Source organism: Cebidichthys violaceus, unplaced genomic scaffold (genome assembly GCF_023349555.1).
Source record: "Cebidichthys violaceus isolate CVI_PGR_0920_01 unplaced genomic scaffold, fCebVio1.0.p SCAF_65, whole genome shotgun sequence".
Lineage (NCBI taxonomy): Eukaryota > Metazoa > Chordata > Actinopteri > Perciformes > Stichaeidae > Cebidichthys > Cebidichthys violaceus.
The window spans coordinates 457,791-482,902 of NW_027176872.1; the positions used below are offsets into that span (position 1 = coordinate 457,791).

General features: G+C 41.3%; 1 protein-coding gene across 2 annotated transcripts in view; it reads left to right on the top strand.

Annotated features, from left to right (window-relative positions):
• dyrk1b (dual-specificity tyrosine-(Y)-phosphorylation regulated kinase 1B) overlaps positions 1-25,112 on the top strand; it is a 43,525-nt gene that overhangs the window by 11,215 nt on the left and 7,198 nt on the right. The window contains exons 1-3 of one of the 2 annotated variants that reach the window (XM_068734575.1): positions 7,555-9,763; positions 21,435-21,601; positions 24,585-24,704. In XM_068734575.1, the coding sequence (XP_068590676.1) occupies positions 9,661-9,763; positions 21,435-21,601; positions 24,585-24,704 (390 nt within the window). In that variant the 5' untranslated portion in view covers positions 7,555-9,660. Of the gene's footprint in view, positions 1-7,554; positions 9,764-21,434; positions 21,602-24,584; positions 24,705-25,112 lie in introns of those variants that run through there. The other variant, XM_068734576.1, reaches the window with a different exon arrangement.

Below are 25,112 nucleotides of genomic sequence, written 5' to 3' on the forward strand. Positions count from 1 at the left end.
AAGAGAATTGAGGACCTTCCTAACATTAGCTCTAAGCAGCTTATAATACATCATTGAAACTATGAATGCCAAGATTTTTACTTTTTACTACTACTAGACTTTACTTCCTAATAATTTGAATTGTGTGCTTTTCTGTAAATAACCACTTTAAATGACAAAAACAAATTCAATGAAGTTTTGACGGTTACATCAGGAAAGGACAAAGTGCAGCAGACCTTGAGAGGATCAAAGCCCACGGCATCTTAGAGAATAAAAAACTGTTACACATAATTATGCCTGTTTATAAACACGCCCATCACTGGTTGAGGTTTATTACCATGTATGGGTTCCATGTTATTATGATGTCTAGGATTGATGGGTAAAACTACAGGAATATAACTGGGATATAACAAAGGACTGAATAATTTATCAGAATTTTATCAAAATCACAATATAGCCTAGTGCAATATCCAAATCGCAGGATGTGGTATTGTGGTGCCGCAGAAACGTCCCTTTATACAAATCATATTCTACAAACAACTTTGCGTGGTACAGATCCTCGCAAAAAAACCCAACATGATCATTTGAATACATTTTAAATGAAAATGACTAATGATGCAAAAATGATCGTTCCCATTAATGATATAGCAATGGCATTATCAGCTGTAGTATTCAAGGTAATATAAGGGCTGGGGGCCCATTTACAAGTCTTACTTAAATGTAACTGTAAAACATATCAATGACTTGCTTACATTCGAGGTTCGTAGAGTGAAGAATGTAGTTTTGCCTAAGTTGTTTTTCTTTCATAAAAAAGCTTTAATGTTTCTCAAAAACTTCCAAAATAACTGTAGAAAAGCAGATAGGTATAGGCAAGTATTCACATCTTTATTTAAGAAAAGTAGCAAAAGCACAGTGTCACAATACTTTTATACTGTACTAAGTAAAAGTCTTGCATTCATAATTGTACTGAAGTAAAAGTATGTAGGTATTATCAGAATGTGAACACTTGTTTTTCTTCTTTGTGTTTTTAATGTTTTATTTCATCATGTAAAGCACTTTTAACTGCCTTTGTGTATGAATTGTGCTACATAATTAAATTTGCCTTTAAAGTAAAGGCGTTGGCCCCTGCTAATGTCTCACAATGTTATTATGTATTTTATTATTGACTAAATTGTTATGACTGATGCATTTAACGTATTTGCAGCATGATATTATTATACTATGTTATAACAGTATTTTATATTCTCTTGGGTAGTTTGATTTACTGTAGAACATTGCAACATATTTTATATGCTTATTATACGTTCTGAAAAGATATATCTGCAGTTACTTACTAGAACTGTAATGGGTTAGGGTCGGGTTATGCTTGGGAATAACTAATTCTTATGATGTGAAAAGGGTGTCGGTTTCGTGAAGTTTCTGAAATTGTTGTTTGCAGGCACGTGTCACAATTGTGACACGAGGAAAGCGGTATGCTACAGTAAATGGTACTTGAGTAAATTAACTTAGTTACATTCTACCACTGGGTAGTGGCAGGCGTTTGGAAAAGCCGTTCATCCGGAGTACGAATCGGCGTATACCGAGTCTGATGTGAGTTTGTCAAACGCCCTTTTTCTCCCAGTATGAATGACCAGTTTCCTTCTGCACCGCGGCTGCAAGCAGACAGCTGCACGTCGGCTTTGATCCATTCGGAGTCAGCAGCCACTTATTCTCACTGATCACTGAGGATGTTCAACAGGAGGGTGTGTAATGTGTGTGTGTGTGTGTGTGTGTGTGTGTGTGTGTGTGTGTGTGTTTTCGCATCGCGGTGAGAGTAGCTGGGGAGGAAACACTGTGTAACCATATACTGTATACACACACACACACACACACACACACACACACACACACACACACACACACACACACACACACACACTGTGTATGGTGTGATACAGGGATGTCAGCGAGCTGAGCCCAGACCAAAGGAATGAGAGAGGCAGTTGTCATTTATGCTTCTAGCTTTCTCTGCCGTCCAGAAGAAGTGATATTTGAATTTATAAGTAAATGCACTGATTTCACTTCAAAGTTAAGTACATATTTAACAGGCCAATACCAATACAAATGGAATATGCAACACTCAAATGAACATGATAACATGAGAATCCATTGCTGGGCTCGTGAGAGTCATCGGGTTGCTGATAGATCATTAAAACAGAAATCCAGAATGGTTTTGTTATCTGAAACAATCATCAGACACAAACGGTTCATGAACAGGGACTTTGAAGGAATTGAACCACCATTGGAAACACAGCTGGGCCACACTGTCACCATACAATGTGGAACATGACTTCTTATAGCTGACTGATGCTAACTAACTGTATTAATTTACCACACACTTAAAGTCCTTTTGTATTAGATTATTCAAACTGTTTTTTATATTTTATTTACATTAGTAGGTTCTTTTTTTATTAGGTTTACTCTGTTTTAATGTGGAGGCAGCATAATTCTAAACTTATTTTTTTATAATTGTTTCAGTAAATCATATCATTGTTTGAAGAAAGTAACGGCAAATAGGTTGCTGGTTTTCTCTACAGGCTAGCTTCGTGTACATTAACGGCATTTGTGCGTGTCGAACAATGGCAGCACCGTTCCCACAGGCTTTCTCCCCGTCTTTTTTATTTTATTTTATTCCGCTTTTCCTGTGTCATTCCCGCTTCGTTTTGTTTTTTGTCTCTCTGGCACCGCCAAGTGAGAAGGGTATCTCCGAGTGTGAAGCGCTCCCTCCTCCACTCCTCACTGAAATCACCCTGCAGTAGCAGCATGGCAATTCTGCTCCTCTATCTTTCCTCTGCATCATGTTTACCTAGCAACAAGCATCACCCGCGGCTGGCCATCCCATTGGTCATTTGAAAACGCACCGGGGACCAATGGCAGGGCTGTTGCCATGGTACAGCGTATAGTTGCCGGGTGGAATTTTGCTGCAAGGCACGTGAGTCTTGAGTCTGCTTGCCTCCTCGCGCTGCCGTTGTAATCTCCGCTGTCTGGTCGTTAGTACAGCTGAACGTGATTTGGTGGAAGCTTGTCAGTAATTCTGTGAAGGGAAATACTAATCAGTGATATAGACATTGCAACGCATTTCAGAAGTAGCAACAGACAGAGGAGAAAGACAGGAAACGGCTGCATCTAATTCCACTGTTGAGAAGCTGCTTTTCTTTTTTTCTGCCAGTGCAATATGCTGTATCACTACCCAACAATGTACTGAAGCAGGATTTGAGATTATAATGAGGTTTAACGCTATCAGAACGATGTTTGATATTTTAAATCAAACAAAGTAAATCATCAATAAAAGTGCATAAAGACATAACCTCAAAATGAGGTTAAACTGCTGAAAAAAAGAAGAAAAAGTGAAGACAAAAAATCTGAAAGACAAAACAATTTAGTTTCTGATGATTTATGTTGGGACAACTTGCAGCACAAAAAACTTTAAACAGAGTGTTTATTCTTAATATGCATCAATGTGCATTTATTTATTACAGCAATAGTTTATGTAAATATATATAAATCCAAAAAAGTATCATTAAATCTTTTTGAATGTGCATTCCAGTAATGTATGTTAAATCATTTCTGTTGTGGACTCTAACAATAAAACACGATTGTTTTTATACAGGACATTGGGTCAACAAGTATCTTACCATATAAATACGTCTGATAATTGCCAACATATTAGTTAAATGATTTAGACACTGGGTATAAATGTTGCTTTATTCTTTCCACCATGAGGATTGTACTTTCAGTTCTATTTCTTTGTCTGTTTTTTATTTTCATAATTTGTGTTGAAGGGCCTGTGCCTGGTAACAGTAATTTTAGTGTACGAACTCCCTTATAATTAACAGAGAAACTACTGAACAATTATGCAGGTCAGCCGTTGTGTGTGCTTGTACTATACAAATGTCCTGTCATCCCCAGCACACACACACACACACACACACACACACACACACACACACACACACACACACACACACACACACACACACACACACACTCGTTTACCTGTTGCTCGTCTGTCTGTAATTGTGGAGCTGGTATAATTGTGGGCTTTGCATGGCATGATAGGGGTAGAAATGCGGCACACTCGAATGCTTCTCCTCAGTGCAAACAAACATATGCACACAGCAGGCCACCGAAAAGCTGCCTGACAGTAGAGTTAAGCTCCGTCTTTTTGTCTTCATACATACCTGTGTGCCCGGACCCCTTGTTGCGTCCCGTTGGCCGTGTATCATGCCTGCCCATGCCAGCACAGGTGAAATGGCCTGTTTGTGGCCTAAAACGATGTGTCAAATCGTCACTGAAAACCTCAAAACACATTTTCCTGCATCTGATCAGGAGTGGCTTTTTATGCGTTTAGGATGTGTCCTTTGAACCGCATATTTTACAGTTTGTACAGTCCTTTGTTTACATTGTATTCCCAGCGTACAATCCCTGCGATGTGTTGATGCCTATCGTTCTCTTTTTTGCTCTCTAATTTTCACATTTTAGTCATGAAATCACCTGTTGTTTTTTTTAACCAAACTCAAAATGTCAAGCTATGCATGATGTAGCAATGCCATATGGTCATGAAGTCCATTTTGTAAATTTACATGATGATTACTATTGTGTCACTGCTAGTTGCTGTACAGTCATGGTGGTATAGTTTTCTGTACAGCCTTTTCTTTAAATGGGAAGATCAGCCTATTTTATAAGACAGAAGTATTAGTACTGAAGTTTAGCATGAATCAACTTAATAGTCAGAGTTGTCTAAAAAATCTGCACACTGTATGTAGAGTAGCAAAACAGCTACACAAAATACAGAAAAAGACTAATGTAGCATTTGAAATATTCTTTTTTTTTCATGCAAGGAAAGACATGACAAGTTAATTTGTTTGTTTGTTGTGATGCAGGCAGAGATGGGATTGATTGTCTTTTATGAATACAATGGACGGGAGATGGTTTTTGTGTAATGAAAGCTGTCAATCGCACATCCTTGTTCATACTTCTCATGTGGTTTTAGAGAAACCCTCCATCCCGTCTCATTGTTTGGTTTAGGGTAGAAACCTCTCTGTAATTTCTGGCATTTGTACTCAGTGCTGTCCTTTTAACCTTTCAACACAAGTTTAATACCATTTGGACGATAGCGGAGACTCCTGGGTGCCAATCGCACAGAAAGAGTCCCTAAAAACATGGCACCATCTGCTGTCTTCCCAAGTGTGGCGACGTGCTTTACGTTATCCCGGCTCCCAACTCAGACAGATCCAGTCACTCTGAGCTGGGCATTAGGCCTTTTTTAAAGCAGACCACCTGTAGTGATGCATCTGCATGTGATTAACATCTTTAGCGTACATTGCCGCCGTGCTGTATTGCTGTATAATCTCACTTCCTGCTTGTTTATGGCTTATCTCTTAATGCAAGGCCTATAATTATAGCATGTTATTAGGCCACGCTATCTTATTTTAGCTGTGACTGGTCAGCTGTTTTTCAGTGCGTGGGAGTGCAGTGATTTGAACCATGGGTTCTGGAGCCTGGAGCTTGAGTAGATTACCATGGAAAGCTGCAGGACCTGGAGTCTATAAGGGACATTGCAAAGCCAGAATGCAGTAAAAACTTTCTCAGGTTTGCCTTTGGAATTTAGCTCAATTTTGCAAGCGATATTTGACAATAAATGAGAGATTCCTAAATAAGTTATTACAACATCTCTAAACAAATTGTTATTTTACATGATCATTATAGGGCTTTATGTGCAGTATTAGCGTATTATGGCTCATATACTGTTATTGAGCATACTGCTGTTTCAGTCTGATGTGCATAAAGTAGAGGATTACTAGGGGAGACCTTACTTTGTACAGTCAGTAATTACAGTAAGCAAGCTTCTGTGGACTTTTCACCATCACCTTTTTTTTTTTATTACATATTACTGAGTGATTAATCTGCACACGTTAAAGATATAAAAAAAATCACATTAAAAATAACTCTGGTGACACACATTTCTCGATGCAGTGTGAGTTGCATTCGAGGGTAGATTTTCCTTTAAGGAGCCGTCAGCTGGTTTGTGACACGGCTCGTGTGCAGAGCTGTTCCCAGGCAGCATTGTGCCTGATTTAGCCGGAATGGCCGGTTAGCAACAGTAACAACTTTTAGCTTTGGCTGGTTTGTGAGGAAGGAGAAGTCGCACATCTCAGCTGTAGAGAGTCACTCAGTGACCATGTGCTCATGGAAGTCTCTCTCTCTCTCTCTCTCTCTCTCTCTCTCTCTCTCTCTCTCTCTCTCTCTCTCTCTCTCTCTCTCTCTCTCTCTCTCTCTCTCTCTCTCTCTCTCTCTCTCTCTCTCTCTCTCTCTCTCTCTCTCTCTCTCTCTCTCTCTCTCTCTCTCTCTCTCCATTTCTGACATCTTCAAACTATTTCCGCGTCATTCCTGCCTCGCGCCGTTTGAAGAGAGACTGGGAAACTAAGCCGACCGCCCCGCCCACAGACCCGTCCCCTACCCAATCACGGCCAAGGATGGGACTTTATGTAGCCAATTGGGTTGCAGCTGCCACCGCGTCGGGTAGCAACAGAGCCGATAGCGGGTGCGTGCTGAGTGAGGGTTGAGGCTGCGTTTACCCGAGCACAGAGAAGTTCAAACATTTTGAAACACTGAATGAACCAAATGAGCCTTTTGTGTGTAACACGGTGGCAATAATACAACCTAGTTCCACTTATTATTAGTGCAGGTCTGTCATAGTTGCCTGAGTCACATAAAAGGTTATAAAAACGTTGGTGTCTACTGTTTTAAACTTCACTGTAAACTAGCTCTTTCTTCACCAAATATGTTAGCAATTATAAGGGCAGCCTATATTAAGATATGCATATTTTGTAGAAGGGGAAACGTGTACATTTTAAAGGCGGTTTGTCAATATAGGCCTCTGTCTCCTTGTCTCCTTGTCCTGTTCTCCTTTCCCCTCCCTCCAGCCCAGGTCTCCTTATAAACATTGCACAACTCGCTTGCTTATGAGCACGCCACAATATATTTCTGTCAGACCCTAAACTGTTTTTAATTCACGATTAAAGCTGTATTTTGCTAAACCTTTAGAAAGTATATTCAATGTATTTTAGAATGTGCTTCTGTCAAGTTTTGTTTAAACGTAATACATATTCTTGGCCTGTAGGAAGTGGTTATAAGTATGTAGCAACTCGTTTTAGTCGGAGCTGTATCCATAAAACTGGATAACGGGTTTAAGTAAAGGTTGTCTATGTATGCGTGAATATAAAGTTCCAGTATATATATCCCGCTGTTACTATAAATGGCCAGGACGGCAGAGGTCTGCTTGGAACAGACCACTGTGGTCAGAGGGAGGGTTACTGTCCCGCTAACTCACTCGGCTCGTTGATAGCGTGCCGTAAATTAAGTTGCCGTCCGAGTAATGGATAATGTGAAATAACCCTTGAAATGTCAGTAACGTCGTGTAACCGTCCCGTATGCGTATCTGTCCTGGTATTACCAGGACTACGCGAAGCTGCGCCAGACAGGCCCGCGTCGACCCCCGCCACGGGCACATGGTACAGTCCCCATCGCAGGGTGGGGGAGCAGTGTGGGAGAGCAGCACAGATTCCGTCTAACGGAGGAGCACGGAAAAGGAAACGGGCGACAAACATGAGTCCAAATCGCCCTTGTGAAGGTTTCCACCTTGAAGGAATAAAAAATCTCCCACAATTGTAAGAAGGACGCGTAAAGGAGGACATTGAATGTGAGAAAGAAGAGAGAGCGGAAGCAGACGGAAGAAGAGGCGCGTCAAGAAGCGATCAAAGGCGTCTGACAGCAAGCTCAGGAACTTCACTGGATCTGCTTTCTTTACTTTGGAGACGTGTCTCAAGTTTTGGTTCGTTGCTGTTCAGACGCTGTTTGTGGTTTTTTATTTTATTTTATTTCGGGGAGATTACCTCAGAGGCTCGACTTCTTCCTGGATCGAGCTATGCTTTGGTAAACAGAAGACACCGTCGGAGTTTGGGAGTACAATGCAGGCCGCCAGCGGCTGGTTCTGTGTGTTTCTTCAACACGGGGAGACATTTGGCATCTAACCCCAAATACCGGATCTAAACTTTTGTTCCCCGACGTCTCCCCCAGCTTTGCCCCCAAAAGGGAAAGCGGTTGAGGTGCAGTGTCCCTGCTCGTGAATGGTACGTCACTTTGTTCCTGCACACAGCCCCGTTGGCCCGTGAGTTGTGGATATCCAGTTAGCGGAACTTTCTCCGGAGCCGCACGTCTCCGTGAAATCAACACGTTGCAGCGGACTGGTTTGTTTACAGGCGTTTGTGCGAACTGCTTGTTGTCACAGAGACATCCCCGCGCAGTGTATGTGGGATTACGTTATTGTCTGGCTTTTCTAAAAAGGGCTCCTTTTCACCCTGGCAGAGGCCAGCCACCTTCTGCTGTAGGCGGGTGAAGAGGAGCTGAGGCTCCGCGGAGCTCTGGCTGTACAGGCCCTGTGACATTGTGCCAGTGGAGGGCCGCGTGTGTGTGTGTTGTGTGTGTGTGTGTGTGTGTGTGTGTGTGTGTGCGTGTGTCAGTGTGTGTCACTGGGATTAATCCGAGTGGTAGCATCACTCCCCACTGCCCTACTCTGTCCAGTGACGGGTCCACCCCCAGAAAGCGCCAGTAATTGGAGCTATTTTTAGCGTAAGGGATGGGGTAAAAGCAGGCAGCTGGAAACCCAACTCCCCTCCACCTCCTTCTCTTCCACCCCTTCTGTCACACCACCTCGCACAGCCCACCTGGCAGCATGCTGGGCGAGCCTGGTTAGCACAGACTTGACTTGCAGCTAGTTAATGTGTTTTTACAAGTAGTGTGGCAACAACAATTGGATGAACTTATTCCGCTAAGTAACATATGATCTGTTGGAACCATGCTGACCGTGGAGTCTTATTGACCTGGGAATACTAGCTGTACTGTGTTCTACTGGTGAAGGCTGCACTGGACACACAACCCTGTACTGGATTACTACTAAGATGTCTGAAGAACTATTAGCTGTGTACTTTTGGTTCAACTTGCCCTGGACTAAGTGAACCTATCACAAGCAAGTAGAGTCTATTCTCAAACTCCTACTCAGAGTAACCACTCATTACCATACTGTAATAGAAGAAAGGCCTACTTTTTGACTCATTTAAAATATCAGTCACCAGCGCTCTGGAGCGGTACAAACCTCCAGCACACAGAAAGAATGCATGAAACTGCCGAAACCAACGAAACAAAAAAGCTAACCTGACTAACCAAATATTCTATTTCCCCAGACTCCCCATACCCACAGAGAAACAGAATATATATGTAGAATGAGATATCTATATCTATAGTGTAACTCCACAGAAGACAGAGATTACATCCTTTATATTTTTACTTCAGAGAGACAAGCTGCCTGTACACCAGTTGGTTGCCTTAGAAACCACAGTCACAAAAAAAAAAAGGAAAAGAAAGAAGCCAGAGAAGAAGGTGCCTTTTGATTGGTCGGTCGGTTTCCCACCATTTCAAGATTCATTGATTCAGTTGGATGTAAACTGTTGAAGCGAACTCTGGGATCGGAAAAAAACGCGTCTCATGACAGACTAAAACTCCCTTCACAAGCCCCGCCCACCGTTCAAAGCGTTTTGATTGACAGTGTTTCCCTGCTGGATTGATCCCTTGCTGAGCATTTCCATGGTGATCACGTCATCCACCGTGGAGGACAAGCCTGTGCCCTCTCTCAGGATGGTCCAAACAGAACCCTGGATCTCCTCTGCCCTGCTGCGCAAGAACAAGAGTCAGTACACACACACACACACACACACACACACACACACACACACACACACACACACAATCCCACAGATAAAATCTCTCTCCCTTGTACAGCCACAAGTGTGTGTGAGTCTACTGCCATGGTAATCTCTGTGTTAATACTTGTGTGTGTAGTTGAATGATAATAATGTAGTTTCTGTCAGTAATTTAAAGAGGTTCTTTGTGTTTTAGTTGATGTTTCACGACGACGGTGGTGTGCGTGTGTCAGTATGACATGTTGCCGTGGTGCTGCGCGTGTCCGCATGTGTCGCCATTGAGTCGTAATGCTGAAGTTTGTGATGCATGTGTTTGACAGTTTGGCTGTCCGTCAACATTGTTTCAGCCCGAACTTGAACGATCAGAACCCTGGCTGCTCTGGGCCTAATTAGGCTTATGGTCCATGCCCGCAGTTGGAAGCACCACCCTGGTCAGCCAGTCGGGGACACTGAGCTGAGGGACGGGATGCGAGGACGCTGCCTGTGCGGAGCATCAGTTCTTGACTGCTGTTTGAATACTCCTGCTTTCATTTGCAATATTAATTCATTCATGCCAGTGCTTTCCAACTGGTGGGTCATGGATCAACTCAAAAAAAAAAAAAAGACAACAACTCTTCATTGAAGTGTAGTGAATTTCCAGAACAACTATTTTGTTAGCGGTCACACAAAATGCAACAATTAGTCTGTCAATGCTGGCTCTATGATGCTCGTAGCAGAGAGTGAAGAAGCTAGCTTGCTCCACAGCTTTACCAACCACAAGTTTACACGGAATGTATTCAACTAGATGTTACTGGCATGGTATGAAAAGAGATACTGGCTTAACTTGTAAGTTTCCTTTTATTCATCATTTTCGGTTAAGCAGCTGTTTATCAACTTCATTATATCAGGACTATTACATGTTATGATTAAAAACCTTGTAGAGTCCTGAATAAGCCTGAATTAGTCGTAACTGCTCTTTCAAAGCTCTTTCATTGAGTTTTCAGCCTCACTTATTACGCTTACATCTTTTAAAATGTTGTATTCAGTGAAATATATTGAAGATGCAGTACAGTTTGCAAGTCTCCTCAGAGAGGCAGAGTGGATGTATGCAAAAACTGAATTTTTAAGTTATAAGTTGTGTGCTTGGACTAACGGAGCAATTGCATAAAAATAGATCTAGTCTTTGTCTATAATGTTATTTTAAGTCAGACTTGCTATAAGCACTTAAATGTACCTGCTGCATAAAGCTTCCCTATGAATGACTAACTTAAAGCCTGTCACACAATGCATTATGGGTGACATAAGACACTTTGCAGATGAGGAAAACATGGCAGATGCAACATTGACGCCACACCAAGTATGGGAGAAAATAACAAAAAAGGTAAGCATAAATCCAACGGTTCCAAGAATCCAAAAAAGTTAAGTGAAGCAGTTGAATTTGTGAACTAAAAGTAAGATAAACATAATAGGTAAATAGTTTAAACATAGCAGCAAAAAGTACTGGACAAACAGCTAAGATAGTTAGCTAATTGTTATCTAAACGTAATGGATAAACTGTTTAAATAGTTAGCTTAAGGGTTAGCCTAAAGTACTGGTCAAACAGTAGAAATAGTTAGCACAAAGTTAGCTAAAAGTTATGGATAAACAGTAGATATTGGTAGCAAAACATTTGCTAAAAGTAATGGGTAAACAGTTGAACTTGTTAGCTAACTGGCCCAACAGATTGTTGCCATTGCAACAAAGATCTCACCTCATGCTTAGCCAAGGGGAGAGGTGGCTAACTTTCTTTCCTCAAATTAAGTCAGTCTTAATATTTACCCGACAGGATAATTAGACTAGTCTAACCTGACAATCTAAGGCCAAGGCTGGTCTTAAGTTCATGAAACTGACGCCAGACAAGTGTCACCCCTAGGACTAGGTGATGTTTTGCATTTTGACATACCGTTGGCATATTTCTTGGGGATTTAAGTTGTTGTTGGCCTTATTGCGGCATTATTTATTTACATATAGAATAAGTGAAAAGACTTCAATTGCTGACCTGATTGTCTGACCAGGGAGTACAAATATGCATGTTTCTATTAATATGGTGACAGATCATATGACATTATGTGTTCTTGTGACTTTAGTTGTTTGTGAGAGAGAGTATGAGGACAAGGCTCACTTGATATATTGTTCCATTCTATTACACTGTACTGTGCCAAACACTGGTCTTTATTGTTGTGTAAAGGCATGATAGGCATAAACTATCATTGCTACTTGTTGAGAATGTAGCATTATCAGGGAAATTTTCTATGGTCTTTGGTACATCTGAAACAGCAGGCTGCGTGAATTTTTAAATTAGTTTTTTAAACTCTCGCACATCATTTGTGAGTACATTTATACATATTTAGATGCAGGACTCCACAGAGATTCACACGTCTGTTCCACAATATAATAATGTACCATAGGGGTTAATTGTTGTAGCTTGTTGTACTGCACTGCTCTTGACTTAATGTTGACAACTGTACCGGTACAACTGTAGTGAATATGGGACCCCTCATGGCCAGAAAACATTTTCTGCAATTCTAATGTCATTCCCGTTTAAACCTCACAGCGCTATGCTTTGAAGGACTCATGGAACGTTTGTATGACACACTTAAAAAGTGTTGATTTAGCTAATATTACCTGTTAAGTTTCTTCTAAAATATATTTTTTTTTGGTAGATTTAATTAATGTAAAGCTTTCATTAGAGTTAGAAAACAAAACTATCAAGCAACATAAGCAGCTGTGCCTATTTCTTATTTTAGACTCATTGGTCGTGATGGTGCGTCCGCCCTCAGGTCATTACAGGAAACATGGAGCTGGGATCATGGAGCGTTTTTCCGTGTTGTTAGGTGAATGAAATGCTCTGTCAGAAAGCTCCTGTAATGACGAGACCTTCCAGCCTCATCTTAATGCGCGCCACCATCTTCAGTAGTCACATTTCAAGCAGGGCACAGGACTTTCTTGCTGTCAGTTTGCATTTACCAACAGGTTGTGTGTCAGCCCTTCTCTGCTATGTCTGCTCTGTGCTGCGTATCATGTGTGATGGGGAAGGGTTGGTGTTCAACAAAGAATGTGTTTTTAAGGGACAGACAGATGATTTGTATTAGTGAAAACAGTAGCAGTCATTTAACTCATTTAACAGATATCAATAGTGCCAAAGGATCGCCTACATTTTCATAAACAATATGGCCTCGAGTCAGTAGTTGTCCTGGATCTTTCCGTCGTATCACATGATCTTCATCGAGAGACTGCAGTTTGCTAGTTGTCATGGAATTGGTTTACAAGCTGAGCCGTAATCATTTTTTGTAGCCAAGGCATATTCTCATTTATTACATTCTTTTTAAAAATGTTTACAGTCAATGGAAAAAATAGGCCGCCTTAATTAACACGGAAAGAAGCAGCACTATATTGAAATGTAAATAGTTTGTTTTTTTTAATCAAATATTTCCTGTTTTTACCTCTGTGTGTAACTAGCTTGTCATACTAGTGGTTATATTTTCTGATTTTAATTTTTCTAGCATGAGATAGTATCGGGATCAGTCTGTTGAATGAGCTGTTTGCAAGTCAGAATCACCGGGTAAAACATTTGTCAAAGTAAATTATCCTGTAGTTTTAATTTAATTTCAATTTAAATGTTTTAAAAAACGGCTCTCATTTCATCTTCTGGGGTTGAATTATTTCAATTCCTGCTTCAACTGTCACTGGCATTCTTAGTGATCATTCTGGGAAAAATGTGATAGGCTCTGATAGCTTTTTAGTCTTGTACTACTTTCCATCAAGCTGGCATTATACTTCACGTAATGTCGGTGCTTGTCGCTGGATATTTCTAACTTTCTATACGACTACAGAACCTGCCAATACAGATCCCAATGAGTCACCCTTACTTAACCATCACTGGTCTTAGTCTTGGTTTTTATGTTAACCATTATTAGCAGTGTATTTTTTTGTCTCTATCATGAGTCAGCATTTTGGGTGGATTAATGCTATCAGTATAACAGTTAAGAGAAATATAAAAAAAAAATCAAAATAAACTGAGTAACTTAAAGGAGCCACTTGTCACTTAAAGGAGAATAGCAGGTCCACCTTAACGGTCAGCCCACCTTAAGTGAGCCTGAGCCGAAGTTGTCGCTAACTTCGGGGCTAACCCTCCTCACTTTAAACTGCAGGTGACAACAACACAGGAACTTGACTTTGGTCTTGAGGAGTAATAGCATTTATTCATAGACAAATATCGGGGCTGCCAATTCGTAGCAGTTTCCTGTTATGTTCGTGCACTGCAGCTGGCGATAAACCTGTTATCAGGTTATTGTTGCAGCCGGGCAGCTTGTTAGCATTTAAAACACAGCATCCCTGCATGCAAGGCACTAATCTTGTCGGGTTAACGGTTAATGATCGGTGGTCACCGTTACAAGTACACAAAAGAAACAACTTTGTTTGAGTAACAGAGTAAATGTAATCCGATACTTCCACAACTAGCCTGATCACATCCTGTGTGGACACTGATAGAAGGCTGAAGCTGCTGCTGCTCTGCTAACGTGCTGCTCACGCTACTCCTCCCATGAAACACAATGTTAGCCTCACTCCATCCAGCCAGCTCTCCGTTTCCCCCATTTACCCAACCATGTGTAGGTTTTTCAGGCCAGTTGGTGCCATGGCATAAACGTGGACTGTGGTGCTGGCCAACACTTGGCCTATACGCTGTGTGGAGTAGCCTCTCAGCTTACGGCCTGTCTCAGTGTGCTGAACAGTTCAGATTCTGCAGGTTGTATTCTTCTGATTGGCTCCGATAAACTGCTATTATTTAATTTACACACACAGATGATCAGATATCGCTGTATCCAGCTGCTCTTTCTTTGTTTTGCATACACACTCAGTTTCCAATATATCGGGTTCACAAACCAAAACTGAGGCGGTCTAATAAAAACAGTCTATAAATCCTCCCTCCTTAAAGGTTATAATGTCCAGTTTCTGTTGAAATCAAAGAATCAACGACGTGTTAATTTAAATTTGTGGTCCTTTTGGCGGCTGTTGAATAATACCACGTTATACTGAGATATGCTTCTTATATTTTCTATACTTCATTCTAGCAATATGGGTGGAGTTCAACAGCACTGCACACACCAGCCTCCAAAATGTCCATATGGTGTAAACCAAATGTGGCAAAACCATCCAATAGTTGTTGAGATATTTCAGGTGCTCGACCAACAGAACGACACTGATGTCACTACAGCCACGTTAGCTTGGCTAAGAAATATTAAATGGCTGTTGGTTAAATCTTACATTAATTTTAGTCTTTGAAGAGGAGTTGGTCTTTATCTTTATCTTGTTTTTTTTGTTGTTGAGTGTTTTAAAAATGCTTGCTGTAACCTGTATACTTCACAGTTTTCAGTAATGTATTTTTTTTGTATGAACACATAACTACTGTCTAATACAATCCAAACTTTCTCCCTTAGATATTTTACTTTGTGAACACAGATTGATTGCAGTTTTCTCAAACATTGGAGTGTGTATATTAAGCTGGTGTAAGCCAGTGTACCGCATGTTAGCTGTTAGCTAACAGTATGAATATGACCACTGAGACCGACTCGCTCAAATCTTACAGTGGACTTTTGTTCTTAGAACTTATTTCTTTGACCGTCTCCTTGTCCCTCTTGGATCTGCACAGTCAGCTTCGGCACAATTGGGAACATTTGGGTGAAGTTATACACCTTTACATACATCTTTAGATCGAAGCTCCACGTCACTGTTTAGGATCCAACATTTTTCAATAAGGTGATTATGGCAATTCCCTGATTTTATCTGCCGTCCATGCTGAAGTAGCACCACAAACTCTCACCACTGACTGCTCCATATAAGTATGTGTTTAATCACTGAGCTTTAGTAAATGTATGTGGTGGTTTCCTACATTTAGTGTACTGGTTTTGATTTTATTCGGTATATGATGTTTACATGAGAAACCTGGTCGTTCATGTCCCTGTATACAAAATTCTAACAGACATTTTTATGTAATTGTGTTTTTGGAGTGCTCCAGGTAACATATCCAGGTTTCTGATATCAGGTCGATGTCGACACATAACCGGGATTCTCCAAAAACCTGATCCCAGCCAGGATACCTGTGCACATGTAAACACTCACTAGAGATGGAAAGTCTTTCTCCATTCAACGTGTTGTGTAGGTTACTTTTGATATCGCTAGTCTGAGATATAGGTGAGAATTTAAGCATCAATAACAATTTTGTGATACAAATCATTTGATAAGTGTTGTGCATCAAAGGCTGTAGTCCTTCTTTAACCTCTCACTGTGTGTGATATGATGCTTTGGTATAGTTATTCTTTTAGTTGTGATTGTGTAGACACCAAACACATTGGGTTAAGATCAGATGGGCTGATGTTTTCAGATGATATGTTCCTGTGGAAGTAGTACTGTATGTAACTATACATAAGCGATGGCTGGAATCAAATCAACAGTTTCTTTGAAATATTGCATTTGTTTTGTGCTTCTGTATTAGCTAGTTATCATGTTAAAAAACTGAGTGTAACTGGACCAGCTTTGTTAGTGGGAGGGACTAGAGGCCTAAGGTTACTTTAGCTCCATATTTTTGTAATATGTCTTTAGGGGATCTGTAAAAGAATTGTTCATTAGAGTCCGTTAGATGTTGTCTCTGAGTTAAACTATCTCGCTTTAATACTCTCAGTTAGCACCGTTTTGTTTGCTTGGACTTTGTCTTCACTCGTTCTGGGAAATACTCAGACTTGGACTTGTCTCTGACTCAAGTGGTGTTGACTACAGTCGTACTTAAATAGATTTGTGTGTACACACTAGTGGCTCAGAGACCCCTCTCCAAGGCAGCGTTGCACAACCGTTGGTTATCTCCGATGGACTCTGGTACGCCACAGTTGGCCCAGTACTGTTCCTCATCATCCAGCGACTTGTTGTCGAGCAGGAAGCATCGGTCTCTGCCTGTACTGTGCGTTGTTGCTGTGCTGCCTGGAGTGACTCCTCGTCGGTGCCCTAAATATTGTTACATCATTGTGCATCAACACAACGCTGATGGAGAGATGAGACAGTCTGCAGAAAACAAGGAAATGTGTCATCCGATTGAAGTCTGGAAGGATTGGAAGAAGGGAGTGAGGGATGACGGACGGGTAAATGGAGGGGAGAAATCAGATTCAGAGGTATAGAAGGTTTGAGCAAGCAGGAAGGATGATGAAGGAAAGGGGGAGGAGAGAGTGGCTGGTAGGGTGGGTTGGGTTGCTAGGGGAGAGTATGTCAGACTGCTGCCGCTGAGAGCCTGGCCTGCTATTGGAAGCTACTTGCTTAGCAGGAGAGAGGCGGAAGAGGAGAGAGAGAAGTAGCTAATGAGTATTGTAGGTTGGTTGCTGAGACAGCACTGGGTTTATTTATAGAGCGCTGGCCAGCCAGCCCTTAGATACCAACAGCGAATCAGCTGACAGAGAAAGAGGGGGCTCCAGCCAATGGCAGCGCAAGAAGGGGGATGCCAGATTGAGGAAGTGCTGTGAGTGCCTCTCAGTCTCTTAAAGAGACGGTGCGGATTTCTCAGTACTAGGCAGATATTCTCTCCCTCTCTCCAGCAGTGTCATATCTGTAAGCAGGCCAGGACCCAGAGCACCACAACAGTCCCAGTGACGGTGATTGGATTATTTTCTCTACCTTATCGCACAGCCCAACACAAGTGCAGCACACGCGCAGTTCAACAACAGAGGTTCAAAGCTGCTGAGTGGTTTTTTTTTTTTTTTAAACTTCACAAATAGAACCTCATTTAGCCACAGAGCTCTATTTAAAAAAAAAAAAAAAAAAATTCTCAGGGAGCCATTTGGAAGAAGATGTTGAGCGCTGAATAGGAGAACTGTCTACACCGTGTATGGTAGATAATAATGGCGAGGAACCTATAATTACAAAAGTTAGGCTATTCTTACATGTTCACGGAAAATGTCTGCCCTGAATTATGTTATAGTGATATAAGAATAGACCTGATTCTGCAGGCCTGAAATATCTTTGACTGGTAAAGAGAGTAGTAGCACTGTTTTTACAGCACAGGAGCTCAGCATTGTTTATGTAAATCTATGGCCATCTAATTCCCAGGGACCCACTCTAGCCTGCTTTACCTGCTCTGACCTGCAATAGTGTCAACCTGTTTGGTAGCAGGGCCGTTCCATGCATCTCCTTCATCAGTTGTGTCTTCGCATAAACTGATTGAATCGACACCTGTAGTCATAAGGCTTGCACAATTAATCGAATATCTATTGCGATCACGATTTGGGCTTCCCACAAATGATTGAACAGGGTCGACAGTGATATCGATGTTTAAAATCCGAGCTTCCTAAAGCCACCAGGGGGCATTCAAGATGTTTCGACTTCACTCTTTGGGGAGCTATCATGCTGCTGCGTCTGCAGCCAACAGCAACAGCCTGTGAAAAATGTTCCTGAATATTTGGTCGCAAGAAGAGTAATATACTGCTAATTGTAAGGGCAACATCAAAATGCACTAAATTCAGGTGAAGAAGAACCGTATTTTAAAGCAATGAAAGCGGTGCTCTGTTCATTTAAATGTGAAAGTGACATTAAAATATGTTGTCCCCAAAATCAATGAATAATTTCAATAAAATATAATGGATCAATATAATTGTGAGTATCATTTTGGCCATAATCGTGCAGTTTTATTGGTCGTGCAATTGAATATAGAAAAAAGTAACATTTCTAAAAGTCTGGCCGTGTTCAGCTCAGCACTTTAATAACTTGTAACCTACTTTCATTTAATTGAAATAATCTTCCTCCCAATGCAAACTGTATTTCCTGCAGTTCTACTGCTTCACAATAAAATCTTTACTTATATATAGACCTTATACAGTGACATTTGCTATTTATTTTACGCAAGTAGGTCCAACTGTTTAATCACAACATGAATTGTTGTTGCTGAGATTGCATTTACAAAAACCCGCCTCATTCTTGGTTGGTAAAAAAGTCAAACATTAATTTCTCATGTCTCACTTTATGCCATAGATTTATTTTAATACTGCCACCTCCTCTGTTACGGAAAGCTCATTCTTACCTGAAACTGGAGCATTGCATTCATTTAGGTGAGAGTTGTACAGATCCAAAGACTGATTCATTTGTATCTGCACATTTTGAGGTTCTCTTACATAAAAAGTTGTGTACAAGAGGGGGATTTTGGGCGTTTGTGAAGACTTTCTCTGCAGAGGCTATCAGTGAGTTCATAGATAGAGGCCATGTGATGGTGACACGTCCTCCAAAGTAGAACATGTGAGGGGCAGCCAATGTAACCAGTCTACACATTCTTTATGTGACCGTACCTAAAGGAAGCTCAACACCTGTGGGAGGAAAATGGTGGCTTTAAGCTGAATTAGCTTCATCAAATACAAATGATGAGATTAGTTCTCCCCAAATTAACATAGTTGTGTAATAGTGCCATTCTACAATGTTTATATTATAGAGCAAACCATAATGCAAGACTGCTATGTCATACAGCGGTCTTTATTCCCAGAATATTGAACCATTCAGACATATTTGACAGTGAGTTAGAGCTCCTGTTGATGTTTTCAAAATCTTTCACATATCAGGTACAAATCAAATCAAACCGTCTTTAATTAGGCTGTAAAGCCTGACTTCGTTCTAACCCACACACGTTCTTTTTTATGGTAGCTAGCTCACTTGCTATGTGAGCTAGCAGTAGGTGCTTAGCCTAGCCGGCAAGACTTACGTTTAAAGATGATTTGACCAGAATAATATTTAAAAAAGGGTGGGGTTTGCCAAGATGAGCGTCACTGATTGGTCAAACACACACACGGCGCATCCACAGTCCACCAGAATTAGTTTACATCGAAAAGTCAAAGAGCAACAAACTCTCGTTCTGATTGGCTATCTATTTGGTGGGTGTGTCCATTCCCCCCTCGCTCCCCACAGAAAGAGGCAGAAATGCTGTGTGTGTGTGTGTGTGTGTGTGTGTGTGTGTGTGTGTGTGTGTGTGTGTGTGTGTGTGTGTGTGTGTGTGTGTGTGTGTGTGTGTGTGTGTGTGTGTGTGTGTGTGTGTGCTTTACGGGATGAGACTGGTGTGTGTGTGTGTGTGTGTGTGTGTGTGTGTGTGTGTGTGTGTGTGTGTGTGTGTGTGTGTGTGTGTGTGTGTGTGCTTTACGGGATGAGACTGTCAGATGCAGAACTCAACAGCCCTCATGTTGTCGTGCCGACCACCAGCTGTAGCTCTTGGAGTGTGTCCGGCTGTTAGCTCGGCTCAGTGTCGGCCCACGTCTCAGCCCATGGAACTGGCATGAGAGGAAGTCAGTAGAGGGAGCTCTTTGATTGATTGCAGATTTTTTACCTCAACATTTCTTTTCTCTTTTGTAATTTTATTATCAACTGATGAAGTCTTACAGTCCAGGGATGTGACAAAACTGCTTAATCCGAGTCACAACGACATGAAAATGTTTGTCTAGTTGGTTCTTTTCTTTTCTCCTCAATGGTCTTCTGAGTACAGGTTGGAGATCGTTCCTTTATTTTGGTATCCAGCTGACCGTTGGTGGTTGCATGATGCTCTTCTTTATTCATCTGCCACCTAGTAGGGCTGCATGATTAATCAAAATACCATCACAATCTTGATTCAGTCCTTGATGCCATCTAATTTTTACGAGAAAGATAAAGATGACAGTCAGAAGCTCCCACCTCACTTTGCAAGCAAAAGTAACGGCACAGTCTTCTACAACCAACTGAAAAATTAAAGAAAATGGCCACAAAATTCCATCGCTTTACAGCTCTTTAATGACCAAATTTAAGGGATCCTTCTCAGACTTAACGGTGTTGCCAGGCGGACAACCAGACATCAGCTTCTGTTTGCCCAAACTGAAAATGTGGTTGCCATTTTAAATCACCTCATAGTTGGAGTAATTAAGATACTATGCAGTTATATGTCAGCTTCATGAAGGAAATGTGTCTTTATCACAGTAACCAAACAAAACACTCAAACAATAACATTAGCCATTGTCTCTAAAACACATTCCTGTGAGCACCAACATACATTCTGGTTCTGACTGTAACAGAAGTATTACAAATATAACTAATGCAACAAATATTACTAATTTGTTTATTTTGGGTGCACGTGTTGCTGTTTGCTGATCTTATTTATATGTTTAAAAAGTAGGACAAGAAATGGTCAATGGTCAATTTCTCAAAATGGTGGTCAATGGCAACCATTACCGACGAGCCCTGTTATGTTAATACTTGAAATGAAAAAATGATGTGATGATATTTTATATAATTACATATTGATATTGGGGAAAAGCCTCAAAAACCTAGTGGCAATCATTTTAGATTTTGCGACAGTTTAAAACGGTCAAATCTCAGTCCTCTGCTGCATTTGTTTGAAATGTTCAGTGTGTTTTTGGAACTTGGTAAGGAAAGACTGTCCTGCTTCTCCAGTTGGATGTGGTTAGTAGATAGTACTGTATGTATGGCCAATATGGTAACTAATTATCAGCGACTGTGTGGTTTCTGATCAATTGGGATCACTTGTAGCCATGTCGGACCAACGATGGAGGTAGAGAGACGGATTAGAATGTTGGGGTTTCCCTCTCTAATTATCTCTCTCTGTCTCTGTCTGTCTCTCTCTCCCCCCTCTCTCCCCAGGTGTAAGCAGCTCAGGATGTCCGCCCACCTCCTCCTCCTCCTCCTCCTCCTCCTCCTCCTCCTCCACTGCCCAGGGCTTCTCCCTCGCTGAGCCAGCCATGACCAGCCAGCACACACATACACACCCCTCCTTCAGCTCCATCCACTCCATGGCCGAGCAGCAGCAGGTAACACACACACACACACACACACACACACACACACACACACACACACTCACGCTCGGTGCTGCACCGGTACACGCCTCTGGCACAGGAACTGATTTATAGTTCGCCTGTTTCACCTGTTGATTGTCACAGCAGCGCTGCAACACCAGAGGGGCGTGTTTCTTTAATTCACTTTTTAGATAGAGATTAAAACAATGTCTTCTGTAAATGCTACTGAAAATGAGTACTGCCGTGTGATCGTTGATGAAAAAAAACATGAACTTTTTTTTTAACTATCAACAATCTCAGAAACTCACAAGCTCCCATGTGGCTCATGTGGCCTTCCTGATTTTAAGGGGGTTAAAAACAAATTATTTCGTAAAAAATATACTTAGCCTGTATCTTAGCATTCCATTAATTTCTGTGAAGAAAACTAAATGAAATAGTTATCTTTAAAGTTTTGATTATTATTTACGATACAAACACAATGAGGGCTACATTCACAGAGCAAATACTTTGTAAAGACAAGACAAAAGTGGAATAAAACCGCTTTCAATTCATAGCAGACTGTAGGCTCTGCTTCTGCATCCTAAACTCCTAACTCGCACGTATAAATCCAGCTAAGGTTGTTCAGTAACAGTGGCAGTAAAGACACATGTGACGTGAATAGTTTTTCTCCTTTTATTGTCTCCAGTTTGTATCTATAAACATAGCCAATATTTCCTTAAGCTGGAAACAAGAGCAGCAAGACTTGAATAACAACTTCATTTGGTTTAATCGACCCAGATGTTTCCGACTGGCTCCGTGGGCTCGTTGAATTTTACTTTGAGGTATTCTATCCAAATGAGCTTTTCTTTTTTGCATGTAAAACTGAAATCTGAGGTGAATCAGAAAACGTATCCATTAGAGTTAATCCAAGTGCTTTGAAGCTAGCAGCCATGGCTAGAAGTTGCGTTGATTGCCATGGTAATAATAAACGCCGGCATCAGTATGCAAACGCCCCTCTGCTCATGCTCCACCCACACCTCGCCCCTCTGCTAATGCTCCACCCACACCTCGCCCCTCTGCTTGGGGAACACTTGAGGTGCTTTAGACAGCGAGCGGTCACCATGTCAACATCACTCTACCGTGATTACTTTTGCTTTTTGATTATTATTCTAATAAAGGTTTTAAACCGGACCGTAAAGCGAGATGTTTGCATCTCAAAAAAAATAAAAGCTTTACACTAGTGTTAGGGCTCTTTTCTGTTTTCAGAAGGAAAATATTGTTGAATTCACGACACAGTCGACAGACAGACAGACAGACAGACAGACAGACAGACAGACAGAGAGAGACGGAGGGGGGCAAGGAGGTGCTGAGTGAATCAATGAAACAAGATGCCATCAGTGGCGACTAGTGACTCAAAAGAATCCTAAAAACGAGGATGAATCACACTGTTTCCTGGAGAAGCTCATGCCACAGTCCAGGAAAGAAGCCAACCGTAGCACCTCCGATCCAGGAAGTGTGGCAGAGCACCAGCAGAGCAACTTTTCTACCCTCGCAAAGACAATCCGAGGGTCATGGGAATCTGATAACCCTGTTAACGTGTGATCCGTGGATCCGTAATAAGGCCAATGGCCGCGTCCCCCCAGGTGTTCTGTGGGAGGGTTGTGTTGACATGCATGCTGAATATGTGGAGCAAGAGCCGTGTATAAGTTATTTGGGTTGAGTCAAGAATAGCATTCGACTCGAACACGGTTGGACTGTGGTGGAAATGATGCTGTATTATAAAGCGAAGCTCTCTGTTCACCTGACAACACTCATTCCAGTAGTCACCTCTGCTCTCAAGATTTGGGCGGTGACCAAGGGAATAAGGTGATGACTGCATGAGGTCATAAAGTTCTCTTAGACATTACCACAACTTTCTCTTTTGTTTTTTGTATATATTAGTCAATAGTACATAGTTCATCCTTCCTAATGTTACTACTGAATCTAGTCAAAATTAGCACCATTCAAATGTGAAAGGAAAATGCTGTCATAACACGCCCCCAGTCTGGAGAAACAGACAGAGCACTAGAGTAAAGGAATGTACTGGGGTGCAGCAGCAAAATGTCTTTTACACACCTAAAGAATCAATATCAGTTTAAGTGTATGCTTTAATTTCAATATTTTTACCCCGTTTACCTTTCCGTCAGACAGTCAACAAGGAACCGAAGCAGTTACCTGTGCTTTCACCAATTTCACAAGACTCCATTGACAAAAACTGTCATTTTACCCCACTGAAGATGAGAGTTGCTGGTCTGCCGCTGCTTCGAGCTGTTTTTTGTTTTTTTGTGTAATTGTGACTTTGGTGAATCCGAACTAGCCAAAGTCAAACAATAATACAAATGAACTAACTGATGGAGGCAGCGGTAGAACAGCAGCTCCTGTTTTCTGCGAGTTAAAAGTCCTGTTTTTGTCAATGGAGTCTGTGGCTTTGGAGAGAGCACAGATGATTGTAACAGCTTCAGTTCCCCGTCAGAAATGGCTCTCTGACGGCAAGGTTAAGCAGTGAAAACATTCAAAATATAGCGTACGTTTTCTTTTAGGTGGTAGATGATGGACTGACTATGTATAAGTACCTCATACAACCCACCTCAAAACATCTGAACAATCTTTTTAATTTAACAAACATTTTACAGCTCGTATGCACCAATATGTGTAGCATATCTTTTTTTTTTCCAGTCTGGAAGTAGGTGGGATGTCATTGATTATTAATTTAGATAACCAGTCCATGTTATATGTATGGCAGTAGTTTTTAGTATCTGACATAAAAGTGGAGGGGTTAGTATTGTTCTTGGTCATAATTTGGCACAAACTCTGGTGGTGCAAATGTGAACTGCGTGACATGAGTTTGAAATTGATTCACAATGTTTTCAGTCATTAAAAAATGTATTAGTGATGTCCTGAAATGCCTAAATGTTTTCTAGATTCTCTGCTTGTTCCAACTTGAGTCGTGTGTAAGACGTGTTGCTGCTCTCTGTAGGTGCTGTCTGATATGACCATACTCCAGCGGAGGATCCCCCCTAGTTTCAGAGACCCTGCCAGCGCCCCACTGAGGAAACTCTCTGTTGACCTCATCAAAACTTACAAGCACATCAATGAGGTATGACACATGCTATACCCCGCATGCACTGTTCTTTTCTTTGATCACTCTTTCAGGTTGTCCGTGTGTTTGCCTGTTTTCCTGAGATCAAGCCAAAGCAGGGACAAAGCATTGTTTAAGGAATGCACGGCTGTCAGTAGAACCACCACTAGTTTTTTTGGGGGGGGTGTTGTATAGAAGCTGCATAAAGTAAATCCTACTCATCAGCATTCATCCGCATGCCAAATGACCTCTTGCACAGCTATTAGAAGTTAAGCAGCTTGTTATTTACCGTAGTTAGAACTCAGATGTTTCCATAAGAATGGCAGCCTTCTTGTACAGTGCTCTCATATATAGTTACAATGTGCTAATTTTGGGAGAAATAAAATATTTTATAAATGTTGCTATGCATGTTGCCTTTTATGGATG